Source organism: Narcine bancroftii, chromosome 4 (genome assembly GCF_036971445.1).
Source record: "Narcine bancroftii isolate sNarBan1 chromosome 4, sNarBan1.hap1, whole genome shotgun sequence".
Classification (NCBI taxonomy): domain Eukaryota; kingdom Metazoa; phylum Chordata; class Chondrichthyes; order Torpediniformes; family Narcinidae; genus Narcine; species Narcine bancroftii.
Window position 1 is genome coordinate 107,783,631 of NC_091472.1, and position 14,165 is coordinate 107,797,795.

Consider the following 14,165-nt stretch of genomic DNA (forward strand, 5'->3'; position numbering starts at 1 on the left):
TGTGACAGAGGTGCACCAAAGAAGAGGTACAAGGACTGCCTAAAGAAATCTCTTGGTGCCTGCCACATTGACCACCGCCAGTGGGCTGATCTCGCCTCAAACCGTGCATCTTGGCGCCTCACAGTTCGGCGGGCAGCAACCTCCTTTGAAGAAGACCGCAGAGCCCACCTCACTGACAAAAGACAAAGGAGGAAAAACCCAACACCCAACCCTAACCAACCAATTTTCCCCTGCAACCGCTGCAACCATGTCTGCCTGTCCCGCATCGGACTTGTCAGCCACAAACGAGCCTGCAGCTGACGTGGACATTTACCCCCTCTATAAATCTTTGTCCGCGAAGCCAAGCCAAAGAAAGGAGAACTGCATCTCCCAGAGAGTAGTGTATCTATGGAATTCTCTCCTCAAGGAAGCAGTGGAGGCTGTGAAACATCAAAAGTCTGCAGACACTGTGATTATAGTAAAAACACAGAAATGCTGGAGGAACTCAGCAGGTCTTGTAGTGTCCATAGGAGGGAAAGATATTTAACTGACGTTTCTGGCCTGAGCCTTTTTTCAAGGTATGAGTAAAAAGCAGGCAGTGGAGGGTACCTTATTAAATCAGATAGATTTTTGCATAGAAGGGGAAATAAATGTTATGGGGAACAGACAGGTAAATGGAGCTGAGTCCACAGCCAGATCAGCCATGATTTTATTGAATGTCTGAGAAGGCTTCATAGGCCTGATGGTCAGCTCCTGCTCCTTTTTCTTACGTCCTTATGCTCTTGAATAATTTTTGAGGACCAGAGTACCCTCAGGTGTAATTAAATTCAGCATTTATATTATTCTGTTAAATGCTCTTTTGGGTTGTCCAGTCAAGGTGCCGGGATATTTATGTAGACATACAGCATGGTAACAGGCCCTATCAGCCCATGAGCCCGTGCCACCCAAAAACAGCCAGTTGACTTACAATCCCCAGTACATTTTGATATCTAGTTCTTTAAGTTGCCACAATACATGTCAATATTAAAATATAGATTACTCATCAAGCTCATGTGGAGACATCTTATGCATTAATTACTATAAATGCAAGCACAATTTAACAAGAAGATTGAACAACAATAACAACCGGAGAATAATCTATCCACTAAGTTCAGAAAGATCTTTTTATTGAGTCAAAGGAATTGTGCCTCCCCATTGTGCAGAAGACATTGCACTTGAAATCCATAGATTTCCAATCCAGGTTGTGTAGGGCATGGTTTGGTGAAGTATGGACAGGCAGTGTTATTTTGGATGGAGCTCATTAAGGATAAGATATGAAAGAATTTGGACAACAGGAGGCCCTAAAAGCATGGATGAGGTGCTGTCACAAGACAACTACCAGGCATGCATGAGTGTTCTTTTTGGATGAAAAAGATACCTGTTTGGAAGCTAAGCTCAGAGATTAACTCCTGAGGTGGAGTTAATCATCAGTCACTGGAATTTGTGTTGGAGAATGAATTCAATGGCTTTGGTATTCCTATTATTAAAATTTTAAAAAGCCTCCTCTCAGTTTGGATATCAGGCAGTAGGGGGAATTGTAGGTCAACTGGTATTTTGATGATAGAGTGTTGTGGCATCATCAAGAATTAGCACGTAGAAATCAAGGGATTCCAGGGGTAAATTGTCCATGGAGAGAGATCAGAAGTTAAGTTTAAGTTGACTGGTACACTGAGATTGTAAGTGGTTCAGTTCAGGCAGGTTAAATAGCTTGCAAATAATTATTAATAAAGGCTTACAATGAATAATATCTATTTTGGTGACACATCAGCAAACAGCCACAGAATTATATCCCAGCATGAATTAACTATCTCTTCAGATGGAGAGGGAAGCAAGCTACAAATTGACAAAAAAAAGTAACACTGCCTGAAATTCACTTTTTCAGTTAAACTATAAAGAACTTATGGGTCAATTTATGCAAGAACTACCAGGCAAAAGTAAAAATTTCTGTTTCACACACAGTCCGTCATTTTATGCAGAACCATTTCCCAAGTTATACATTTATAGGCAATGAAAAAGATAAAGATTTACCATAAACTTTCTGATCAATCCATGCTGCCACCATGGATGTAAATAATTACGTTCGGAGAAAAAGAATGGTCCATATTTCAGGTCATAACCCTTAGATGGTCTCAAGTCACAGGTTTTGGTGAAGGGTTCTGGCCCAAAACATTGATAATTTGTTTTCTCCCATTGATGCTGATCAACCTGCTGAGTTCCTCTAGCAGATTGATGTTTGCTCTGCAGATTCTTGTGTATCTCCAGTGAGCAGTTACAATTCTTTTACAGAAGGTGGCACTCCAGGTAAATTTGTAACAACATTTCAGACGCTACAAATAAATGCTTAGAATGAACCTATTTTCTGGCTTTTATCTCATTGTGAAGATAATTTTCAAGCTATTTCTGAAGATTATGAAAGACATGCTTTTTTCCCATGAGAATACGATGGTCATATTTGAGATGGTGAATATTGAATCCCAGATTTCTTGCCTTCAGTGCCCCCTTAGGATATCTAAATGCAGTCATTGTGAATGTCACTCTGAGTCTTGGGTCAAATCATAAACTTCACCTTCAAAGGAGCGCAGAACTTACTGCAATTTCTCACTTGTCAATTTTTTTCTCACCCTTTCTGCATTCTTTAAATAGATCTTTGATTTAAAAAAACAATTTGCATTCAGCTACAGCTGTTTTCTGACTTATTTTCCCTCCACTGAAGCTAGATGATTTACTTTTGCTCTTCTAAGCTTCAACCTTTTTCCCATTAACTCCATTCTGCTTCTCTGTGACCCTGTTCCAATTCCCTTTTCTTTCTTTTGTTTCCCATCTCATTTTTATTTGTTCTCTTGCCCTTCTCTGTTTGCCTCCTTTCCCCATCCATCTTGCATGTTTCAAACTACTTTATATCCTTATTCCTCCTCTTATGGTCAACATTTCCTGTACTTTCTCCCATGTTTTTTTTTAATTTTTACTTGGGTTCAACTCTTCTTTTCATTAATCCTGGGAACCTTACACCTAGTCACTGAGTCTTACAGCGCAGAAGCAGGCACTGTTACTCAACTTGTCCATGCTGACCAATTGTCTGTCCAAGCTAGTCAGATTTACCTGTGGTTGGGCCAAATCCTTCTAAACTTTTTCTCTCTATCTACCCACCTAAATGTCTTTGTCCCCACCTCTACCACATCTTCTGGCAGCTCATTCCATATACTCACTCTGTGTGGGGAAAAAAAGTTTCCTCCTCAGGTTCCTTTAAATCTCTGCCCTAGCTTTAGTTTCCCTGATTGGTTTTATTGGTTTTATCTTTCTTTGGCTTGGCTTCGCGGACGAAGATTTATGGAGGGGTAAAAGTCCACGTCAGCTGCAGGCTCGTTTGTGGCTGACAAGTCCGATGCGGGACAGGCAGACACGGTTGCAGCGGTTGCAGGGGAAAATTTGTTGGTTGGGGTTGGGTGTTGGATTTTTCCTCCTTTGTCTTTTGTCAGTGAGGTGGGCTCTGCGGTCTTCTTCAAAGGAGGTTGCTGCCCGCCGAACTGTGAGGCGCCAAGATGCACGGTTTGAGGCGATATCAGCCCACTGGCGGTGGTCAATGTGGCAGGCACCAAGAGATTTCTTTAGGCAGTCCTTGTACCTCTTCTTTGGTGCACCTCTGACATGATGGCCAGTGGAGAGCTTGCCATATAACACGATCTTGGGAAGGTTTTATATCCTCCAGTTAAATATATAATAGTCTCCATTCTGATTGAAAACCAATGGTGTCCATGTCAAGGGACTTCTGCAAATAGAGTATATAAAATTATCTTGGTAATTTTTCCCCTTAGCTCCACTCCAACTTCATTGCCACTTAACTTGAATGTGTGTCCAGCATTATCATCTGAAATCTCACCCAGGAACAGATATTAACAGTGTGTGCCGGGCAACTGGTTATTTAACACTGGCAGTCATTACAATTGATTTTGATTGTCTGCTCACAGAACTTCATCAGCTTGCTCACCTCATGGGCTGCTATACAACAAATGTACATAAACCCTATCTGATTCCTCTGATTTTTCTCACTGTCATCTTGCAAAACTACTCGCAGTTTTCTTAATACTAACCAAGCTAATATCAGTTAACTCAAATCATTTTTAAATATGTGTAGTATCACATTTTCCTGACTGGAATCTTGATTATAACAACTTCGAGTCAAGTTTATTGTCATCTGATTGTACAAGTACAACCCGACAAAACATCGTTCTCTGATCCTCTGTCCAAAACATGCAGACACACAATCAGGCATAACATATACAGACGAACAATACATATGCAGGACAAGTATTCATCTATTCAAAAAATAAATAAATGGTATTTTTTACAATACATATGAGAGTCTCAGATGGTTCATGTGAGCAGTTCCTTTAGTCGTTCAGCATTCTCTCTACCCATGGGAAAAGGCTGTTCCTCAGCCTGGTGGTGCTGGCTCTTATACTCCTGTATCTCTTCCCGGACGGGAGCAGCTGAAAGATGCTGGGTGCAGAATGGAGGGAGTCCTCAATGATGATTTTGTACACCCTCTTCAGGCAATGATCCCAGTAGATTGTGTCGATGGGGGAGGGAGACTCCAGTGTTTCTCTCTGCCATTCTAATAGTCCTGTAGATTGACTTCCAATTCATTTCTCTGCTGCAGTAACCACACCACACTGTGATGCAGCCTGCCAGGATGCTCTCGATAGAGCTCCTATACCACACGACATAATGGTGGCCAGTAGCCTTGCCTACTTCAATCTTCTCAGGACGTGCAGTCGCTGTTGAGCCTTCCTGACAAGTGAGGAGATGTTGAGTGTCCATGATAGCTCAATAATTAAGTGAGCTCCAAGGAACTTGGTGCTTTCCACTCTACTACAGAGTTGTTGATGTGATCATTCTTTGTCCTCCTGAAATCCACAGTCATCTCCTTCATCTTGTCTACTTGAGACTCAAGTTGTTATTCCTACATAAGTTCATGAGATTTTCCACCTCTTCTCTGTAGTGGGATTCATCGTTGTTGCTGATGAGGCCAACTGCAAACACGATGACACTGTTGGAGCTGGATCTGGCAATGCAGTCATGGGTCAGTAGTGTGAACAGGGGTGGGCTGAGCACACATCCCTGAAATGCGCTAGTGCTCAGCGTGACAGTGCTTGATGTTTTGCTACCAACCTGGACAGACGGTGGATTTTACCTTAGAATCCAATTACAGGGAAGGGTTTTGAGTCCCGGCGAGGACAGCTTCTCCACCAGTGTCTGGGAAACGATCATATTAAATTCTGAGCTGAAGTCAATGAGCAGCAGCTGGCATGTGAGGCGTCGTTCTCCAGGTGGGTGAGGACGGAATGAAGCGACAAGGCTATAGTATCATCTGTGGAACGTTTTCTTCTATAGGTGAATTGAAATTGGTCCAGCATTGCTAGGAGGTGTGCTTTGATGCTTTCCATCTCCAGACACTTGAAGGATTTCATAATGGTAGAAGTCACTGCCACAGGGCAGTGGCCATTGAGCCTGTTATTGTCACTCTCTTGGGTACTGGGATGACACTGACTATTTTGAACCCTCTGGGAACAATGGACTGCTGCAATAAGGTGTTGAAGATGTCTATGAAGACCTCCCATCATTTGATCTGTGCAGTTCTTCAGTACCCGACCAGGTATGTTGTGTGGGCTCACCTTGAAAACAGTTCTCCCCATGTTGGATGCAGCTATGTGAGGGGCCTGTGCATCATGAGGGCAGGGAGCTTTCCTTGGCATAATCCTGGCTTTCTCATTAAACGATGCATAGAAGGTGTTCAGTCTGTCAGGAAGGGAAGTGTCATTATCCTTAATTTGCAAGGTTGTCTTGTGGTCCATTATAGTCTTGATCCCTTGCCATATACACTTTGTGTCGCACAGCTATCTCTGGATCTTCTGTGCTTTCCAGATTGCATGGGAGAGTTCAGCGCTGGCTGATCTTAGTACAATACTACACCCTGTCCTGAGCTCTGAGAAGGGCTCGGACCTCTGCATCCAACCATTGTTTCTGGTTAGCCCTAGTTGTGAAGCATTTGATCTCAGTAACATCCTCAATGCGCTTGCTGATGCAACCAATCACTGAGCTCATGTACTCTTCTATGTTTACATGACTGTTGTAGGTGGCCACCTCCCTGAAACAGCTTCAGTCCGTGGTCTCAAAGCAGTATTGCAGTGGTGCTTCCCCCCCCCCCCCCAACCCCCCACAATCACCCAACCCAGCCACATCCTGATCTCCTTACATACTGATTTAGTTTGCTTTACCAATGGTCTGTATGGTGGCGTTAGCAGGACAGAAAAGTGATCGGAGTAACGAAAGTGGGTGCGAGGTGCAGCCTTGTACACAGCAGGGACATTGGTGCACACTTGATCCAGGGTCTTTTCTCCTCTGGTGGAGAAGCTCACATGCTGTTGAAACAGTGGTAAGTCCGTTTACAGGTTGGCTCACAGAGGCATTTAATAAGATTCCATACAAGAGAGAGGCTGTAATAGTAAAAACGCAATGCTTGAGCCCTTCATCAAGGTATGTAAAAATGTTGGCAGGTGTCCAAATAAAAAGATAAGGGTGGAGGCATGGTCACAAAGGCAGGAGGTAATAGGTGGAGAAGGGAGATAGGGCACTGCAGCAAGCAAGGGGAGAATGAATGGCTAGGCAAATGGAGAGGGAAGAGAGTGGAGAGCTGAGCAAAAGAAGATGGGAAGGGGAGGGAGGGGGAAAGGAGAGCAGTTTAGCAAAATACGGAAAAGTTGATGTTAATGCCATCTGGCTGGCGAGTGCCAAGTTAAAAACCAGGTATTGTTCCTCCAATTTATGGATGATCTTTGGTGGGATGGTACTTGAGGCCATGGATAAATGTGTGCATGGGTATGGGATGCAGAACTGAAATGGTTGGCCACTAGCATGTACCTGTCACTGGCCTGGACAGAGCCAAGGTGCTCAGAGGAGTGATCTCCCAATCTGCGCCCAATCTCTCAGATGTAGAGAAGGCCATAAAGGTAGTTCCAGATGCAGTAAGTAAATCCTGGGGATACACAAGTGAAGTATTGCTTCTCTTGGGGCCCCGGTCTATGGTGAGGGAGGAAGTGATGGCACAAGTGTGGCACCTCCTGTGGCCACAAGGGAAAATGCTGATTGTGGGTGGGGGTGGGGGGAGAGAAATTGGTGGGGAGGGATAAGTGCACGAGGGAGTCACGGAGGGAGCATTCCATTTTAAAATATGGAAAAATATCATCAGGCATCCAAATCAAATTCAAAGTATGTTTATGCAGCTGACGTGGACTTTTTACCCCCTCCATAAATCTTCGTCCGCGAAGCCAAGCCAAAGAAAAACAAAGAAAATATAAAAGACACAGTTTGAACTGCTGAGTTTCTCCAGCTTTGTGTTTTTACTTCAGCCAGTGTCTGCAGACTTTCATGTTTTACTTCAGAGGACAGATGAGAAAGGCTGAGGAACAGCTTTTTCCCAGGGGCAGTAAGAATACCAAACAAGCAAAGGAACTGCTCACACTAACCATCTGAGACTCTCATATTCATGAAACAAAAGTCTATTTATTTATTTATTTGCTTATATGAATGCTTGTCTTGCATGTGTACTGTTTGTATGTATGTAATGTCTGATTTTGTGTCTGTGTGTTTTGCACTGAGGACTGGAAAAGGCTGATTTATACTTGTGCAATGCAATCAGATGACAATAAACGACTTGAGAGTAAAGAACAGATCTAATGGAATGGCAGGGGGCATGATGAGAAAATAAGCCAGGAGACAACATGCATGGGAAAGACGACATGTCTGAGGTGGAGGAAAATGACAGGAGGGAGTGGAAAGGAAGAGCAGGTACTCATTCACTTGGAAAGGGTCTCAGCATGTTAGGAGACCCAGTTGCTTCATAGTTACAGATCTTAGGTAGCTTTCTCACCTTAGAGGCCTTGGAAATTTGAAAGTTTAAATATGACAAAATGCAGTAAGCATCAATACATTAAAATTTGTAAAAATTCAATCTTGTTTTTATAGATTCAACATTTTTCCAGAATAAGGATATAACTGAAGTTTTGAGGTCAAGACAAGATGTGCAGAAGCTTGCTGATGAAGTGTATAATTCAGAAAGTGACACCAATGCTTCTGGTACCAGTGAAGAATTGCAACTGAAGGAGAATCTTGAAGACCCTTGTAATTCCATTCAACATCCCAAAACAGATGTATATAATGACCTGGAAAGGACCAATGAGGCTTCTTTAACAAAAGATTCACTTGCCAAGAAAGAAAAGACTGTGGCTTCTGTAACTGAGCACTCAGTATTAGACTGTGCCCCTTCAATGAAAGGTGATCTTTGTGGAGAATCACATGGGTTCACAGCACAGTCTCAGAATGATGAGTAAGTATTGTTCTTTCAAGTATACTGTAGTTTCATGAGGCATGCAGTGAGCGAAAGAACCACACAGTGTCGAAAGTGAGTTGAACCAACAGACTTTAATAGAACTCTTGCGCACGCTTAAATCCCTCAGAATCCAATGATGCTTGGAACTCCTGGGACCTTTATGATGTCAGCCGCTAGGCTGTGGGCTTGCTGGATCTCTTGCAGTCAGATCTGCCATGGACTTGCCCGCGACTCCATGAGCTGATTTGCCTGTTGCTTGTGGGCGAGCCACCACCTGAACCCCCTACCAGAACTGATGTTAGGAAGTGTAGAGTCCATGGCCAACACCTCTTTAGTCCATTGGTGTAGCCGACCTTATCGACGTGGGGGTGGCAAAGTCACAGGGTGTTCCAGGTCTAGGTGCACTGGCTTGAGGCAGGCAATGGTAAAGGTCTCCTCATGGCTGCTGACGTCGAGGATGCATGTGGTTCTGTTCTGATGCACCACCTTGTACAGGCCCTCATACGGCCCCTGCAGACGAAGACGTAGTCGCAGACCCAGAGGTCTTTGGGGACAAAAGAAGGTGTTGGGCCATGGCACAAGTTTGAGACAGGAATTAATGTTGCTATCTTCTCTCAGAGTCTTGTGAGTAGTGCTGCAGGTGACTCTTCTGTGACACAGGCCGCTGGCACAAACTCGGCTGGAACCATCAGTGGTGCGCCGTTTAACAACTCTGCTGAAGACATGGCTAATTCTTCTTTAAGAGCCATGAGGATTCCAATTAGCACCCATGGTAACTCGTTCACCCAATCTAGGCTTCGGAGGCGTGTCATTAAGATGGACTTCAGGTGCCAGTGGAAACACTCTAACAGGCCTTTGGACTGCAGATGGTAGGCCATGGTGTGGTGCAGCTGGGTCCCAAGTAGCTGTGCCAGCGCCGACCATAGGCTGGATGTGAATTGCGATACCCCTGTCTGAGGTGATGATGGCAGGCAGGCCAAAATGTGCAACCCAGCTTCCAATGAGCGCAGAACTCTGTATACATGTTGGTGAGCAGTACAGCTTTTGGACACCTGGTGAACCTGTCAACCATGGTGAACAGGTACCTTGACGCCCCCCCCCAGGGAGACAGGCAGCAGACTGATGATGCCTACATGGATGTGCTCAAAGGAAGGGTTGAAGGGGGAGCCATGTGCCTTTGGACTTTGGAGCTCTCGCAGTGTATGTATGTCCTGGCCCAGTACCTGACCTGCTTGCGTAGGCTGTGCCAAGCAAATTTATCTGCCACAGTTGGATGGTTGTCTGAATGGAAGGGTGGCCCAAACCAAGAAGTCCGTCGAAAACGTGACGCCTCGAAGCAGCTGGAATGACGGGCCAGGTTGACCAGAGGACATGCTACAGAGGAGCTTGCTGCTTGTTGGGCCGATGGAGTTGTCCTCAAGTTGCAGGCCTGAGACTGTGGTGTGATTGGCCAGTATTTCTTTGTCCAGCCGTTGTGCATCAGCGAGTTCCGCGTAGTCCAACCCTGGGGACAAGGAATGCACTGAGTGGATGGAGGTGCAAATCAGTGCGTTGGCCACGATGCTATTTTTCCCAGAGATGTGATTGATGGTGGTGGTATACTCCGAGATATATTGCAGGTAGCGTCGCTGCTGTGCCAACCGTGGTCCAACATTTTGGCAAATGCAAAGCTGAGGGTTTGTGGTCCTGCCTCTCCAAGAAATGCCAAAATTGCCAGATGGCAAGGTAGAGGGCTAGCAGCTCCCTGTTGAAGGCGCTGTATTTCAGCTCCAGAGGTCACAGGTGCTGGCTGAAGAACCCGAGTGGTTTTCATTGACCCTCAATTAGTTGTTCCAGCATGCCACAGACTTGACTTGGAAGCATCGAATGTGAGGACTGTGGGAACATCCACCCATAGGTGTACCAGGAGGTGACGTTTGCAAGCATGTCCTTGGCCTGCTCGAAAGCCACTGCTGACTCCGTGTCCAAGGTGATATCCTTGGCCTTGCTGGACATCAGGCTAAAGAGGGAATGAATTATTTGGGCCGCTGATGGTAGGAATCGTTGGTAAAAGTTGATTGTACCCACGAACTCCTGTAGGCCCTTGACTGTACTGGGCCTGGAAAACTAGTGCATGGCCTTGCCTTTCGCTGGCGAAGGAATTGCTCCATGCCGGTCAATGAGTGCCCAAAGAAATCAATGGCCAACAGCCTGAACTGGCATTTTGCGGGGGTGATGTCCAGGCTGTATGCACTCAGGCGGCGGCAGAATGGCACAGGTATGTCAAATGCTCTTGGTGCAAGTGACTGGCGATCAAGATATCAACTAAGTAGATGAAGACGAAATCTAAACCATGCCCCACCAAGTCCATGAGCCACTGGAATGACAGTGCTGCATTCTTGATTCCAAAAGGCATCAGCAGGAATTCGAATAGGGGTGATGTGAGCCATCTTGGAGACAGCACTTGGGTGGACGGTAGTACTGGTGATACCCATGGACCAGGTTGACCTTGGAGAAGATGCGTGCACCATGCAAATTGGCCATAAAGTCTTGAATGTGGGGCACTGGGTAGTGGTTGGACGTAGTGGCGTCGTTGAGCCTTTTGTAGTCACCGCATGGCCTCCATCCTCCAGCTGACTTGGGCACCATGTGCAGAGGAGAAGCCCATGGGCTGATTAAGCGCTGGACAACCCCCATCTTTTCCATTTTTCTGAACTCCTCCTTGGCGAGGTGGAGTTTGTCGGGTGGGAGTCTGCGTGCCCGGACATGTACTGATGGTCCTTGAGTGGGAATGTGGTGCTGTACACCATGCTTGGGAGCATCTGTAGAGAACTGCAGCATAATAATGGTCAGGAACTCCGATAGTACTCTGGCAAATTTGTTGCCTGACCAAGTCACAGAGTCGAGGTGTGGGGCCGGTAACTTGGCTTCGCTGAACAAGAAGATCTGGAAGGTTTTCACGTTCACTAGATGCTGTCCCTTGAGGTCAACAAGGAAGCACTGTGCCTGGAAGAAATCTTCACCCAATAATGCTGTGACACTGCTGTCGGTGTAAACGACCAGGTGAAATGACTGGAACCGAACTGTAGTGGAATGGTTCACGTCCGTATATGTGAATACTGCTGTTATTGGCAGTGGTGAGCACTGGTCCTGACATCCCGGTGTCGCTCAAGAGGGCAAGATGCTAAGCTCTGCCCATGTGTCAATGAGACACTTTTGCCCGGATTGTCAGTCCCATAACCATAAGTAAAGGAGGCTATCACAGTGGCCAGCTGCCATTGCCATTAGCCCTGGCGTTTCCTGGAAAAGAACAGATGGGCAGCAACGGTAGGCCCTTGAACCCCACTTTTGGTAGTAAAAACTACAACGGTCCAAACTGGGGTCGCTCTCTGCTGTGGGCATCACCGGCTTCGTTGGTGGTGTGGGGAAGGTTCAAACCTTAGGGAGTGATGCAGAAACTTGGTCGATGGAGGCCCTACCATGCTGCATGGCCCGCTACTTTGTGTGGGTCACTGAAATCATCATCAATGATGAGGAGGCAGATATCTTCTGGCATCTGCTCAAGAAAGACTTGTTTTAACAGAAAACATGGCTTATGGTCATCTGCTAGTGCCAGCATCTCGTTCATTAAGGCTGATGGCGCGTGGTAAGGCCATCCATGTTGAGCAACTGAGCTGCGTGCTCATGGCGGGAGAGGCCAAAAGTATGGATGAAGAGCACCTTGATTGTTTCATATCTCTCCACAACTGGTGGCTGGTGTAGGAAGAGGATGATGCAGCCTGCTGTTTCCTGGTCGAGTGAACCGACCGCATAATCGTACTTTGTGGTGTCTGAGACAATTTGCCTGACCTGGAATTGGGCTTAAACCTGTTCAAACCTGGCTGCAAGGTCCAGAAAGTCGGCAGTTTCAGTGAAATTGCATTCTGCATACTTGGGTCAGTCATCATTTGGTCCAAATGCCATTTGGATTTTTGGGATCACCAATGTAGTCACACTAGACCCGCAGCAAGCGAAAAAACCAAGCAGAGTTGAAAGTGAATTGAACCAACTGACTTTAATAAACTTACACACTTAAATCCCTCGGAATCTGATGATGCGATTCCAGGGACCTATATGACATCAGCTGCCAGGCTGGAGGCTTACCCCGCACCAGGAGCTCTCACAGTCAGATTGGCCACGGACTTGCCTGCGTCTCTGTGAGCCGATTTGCCTGTTGCTTGGGCGAGCTGCCACAATACACAGGATAATTATATCCAAAGGTAAATTTTAATGGGGGCTGCACGGTTGCATAACAGTTTGTGCAACACCTTTACGGTGCCAGCGACTGGAACTAGGGTTCAAATCCCGTGATGTCTGTAAGGAGTTTGTACATTCTCCCCATATCTGCGTGCGTTTTCCCTGGGGACTCCAGTTTCATCCTACTGTTCTAAACGAAACGAGGGTATAGGATAATTGGGTGTAAATTGGGCAGCACAGACTTGAGGGCTGAAATGGTTCTGAAAATCTAAATCTGCATTTTTAAAGGCAACTTGAAATCATAGTTATTAAAAGTATAGTTATTTGAAGAAGGAGATATTACTTATGCATTGGTTGAGACTGAAGCGACATCAACTTCCCCCAATTTCTTTGTGATTCAATAATACTTAACTCCTACAACAGACCTATGAGCCAAATAGTTCTGGGCATGGGGCCCAGCGACAACTTAATGTGTCACCACAGGTACTGAAGAAATTAAAGCTGCTGTGTTTGACTTTCAGATGCCAGTTTTAAAATAAATAAGCAAATATTATTTGAGATAATCTGTTGTGGAAATTGCCACATCAGGCTTCAAACAAATATAACCATGGAAGAACTAGCTTTCTCATTGGAATTCCAGTGCAAGTTTCCCCAAATATTCCAGTGAGCTGTTCATGAGGGGAAGGATACATTTCCATTACATATATATTTTCATCCCACAAGATGAATAGAAATGAGAAAGAATGAGCAATCTTTGGGACACCACAAAGGTTAATTGCTGTTGAAAACACAAAATATAATGATTGAATTCAAAATTTTTTTTTGTCATTCTTTTCAACTGAAACTGTAACTTGACCAGCACCTCAAAAGTTCAGTCTTGTTCTTTAATTTAAAAAATATTTTGTGATATCACTCTGCACTATCCAGTTAATTTATTCATTAACATTAAATATTATTTCCAATCGTATGGAAAAGTTTATTGAAAGCAAGCATCTTTAAAACAAATTATTTGTGGTAATATCCCCACTATTTTATATCCTATTTTGTACAGCAAGGTCATTTGAGGATCTGCTGATAGATATAATTCTTGACCATCAGAGATTCAATTGGGAACACTTATAAAACTGGTAGCAGATTAGAAGTAAAAAACATGTAACAAATTTACTTGCAACTGCTCATTACTGATGAGTGAATCATAACTACTGGCACATTTAATTGGCACATTATTGTTAGCTATTCTCTGACATGATCTTTGGTCCTCTTATAAATCATTTTGTTTTACTGTTGGGCTGTGCAGAGATTAGTGTCAGTTCAAGGAGAGAATTCCATGCAGTTGCTTTTTGATTGCAAGATCTTGAAAGAGTGCCTTTGAATATCATGTAAAGATAGAATGACCCAAATTTTCATGTTCACTTTATATTCACACATATATGCCATTGGAAAATGACTGAATATATAAATGATGACAATTTTTATTATTCTATTTTCCTTACCTTACTCCAAAATGTACGTATACGTGTCACCACTGTTCACTCAACTAGTCCAC

At 44.6% G+C, this 14,165-nt stretch overlaps 1 protein-coding gene and 1 long non-coding RNA gene across 9 annotated transcripts in view; one reads left to right on the forward strand and one right to left on the reverse strand.

The window, feature by feature from the left end:
- LOC138760969 (uncharacterized) overlaps positions 1 to 8,494 on the reverse strand; it is a 32,930-nt gene extending 24,436 nt beyond the window's left edge. The window contains exon 1 of the long non-coding RNA XR_011356004.1: positions 8,282 to 8,494. This is a non-coding gene — a long non-coding RNA (uncharacterized lncRNA). The remainder of the gene's footprint in view (positions 1 to 8,281) is intronic.
- kiz (kizuna centrosomal protein) overlaps positions 1 to 14,165 on the forward strand; it is a 233,821-nt gene that overhangs the window by 84,544 nt on the left and 135,112 nt on the right. For all 8 annotated transcript variants that reach the window (XM_069932381.1, XM_069932382.1, XM_069932384.1 and 5 more), the window contains one exon: positions 8,041 to 8,401. In XM_069932381.1, the coding sequence (XP_069788482.1) occupies positions 8,041 to 8,401 (361 nt within the window). The remainder of the gene's footprint in view (positions 1 to 8,040; positions 8,402 to 14,165) is intronic.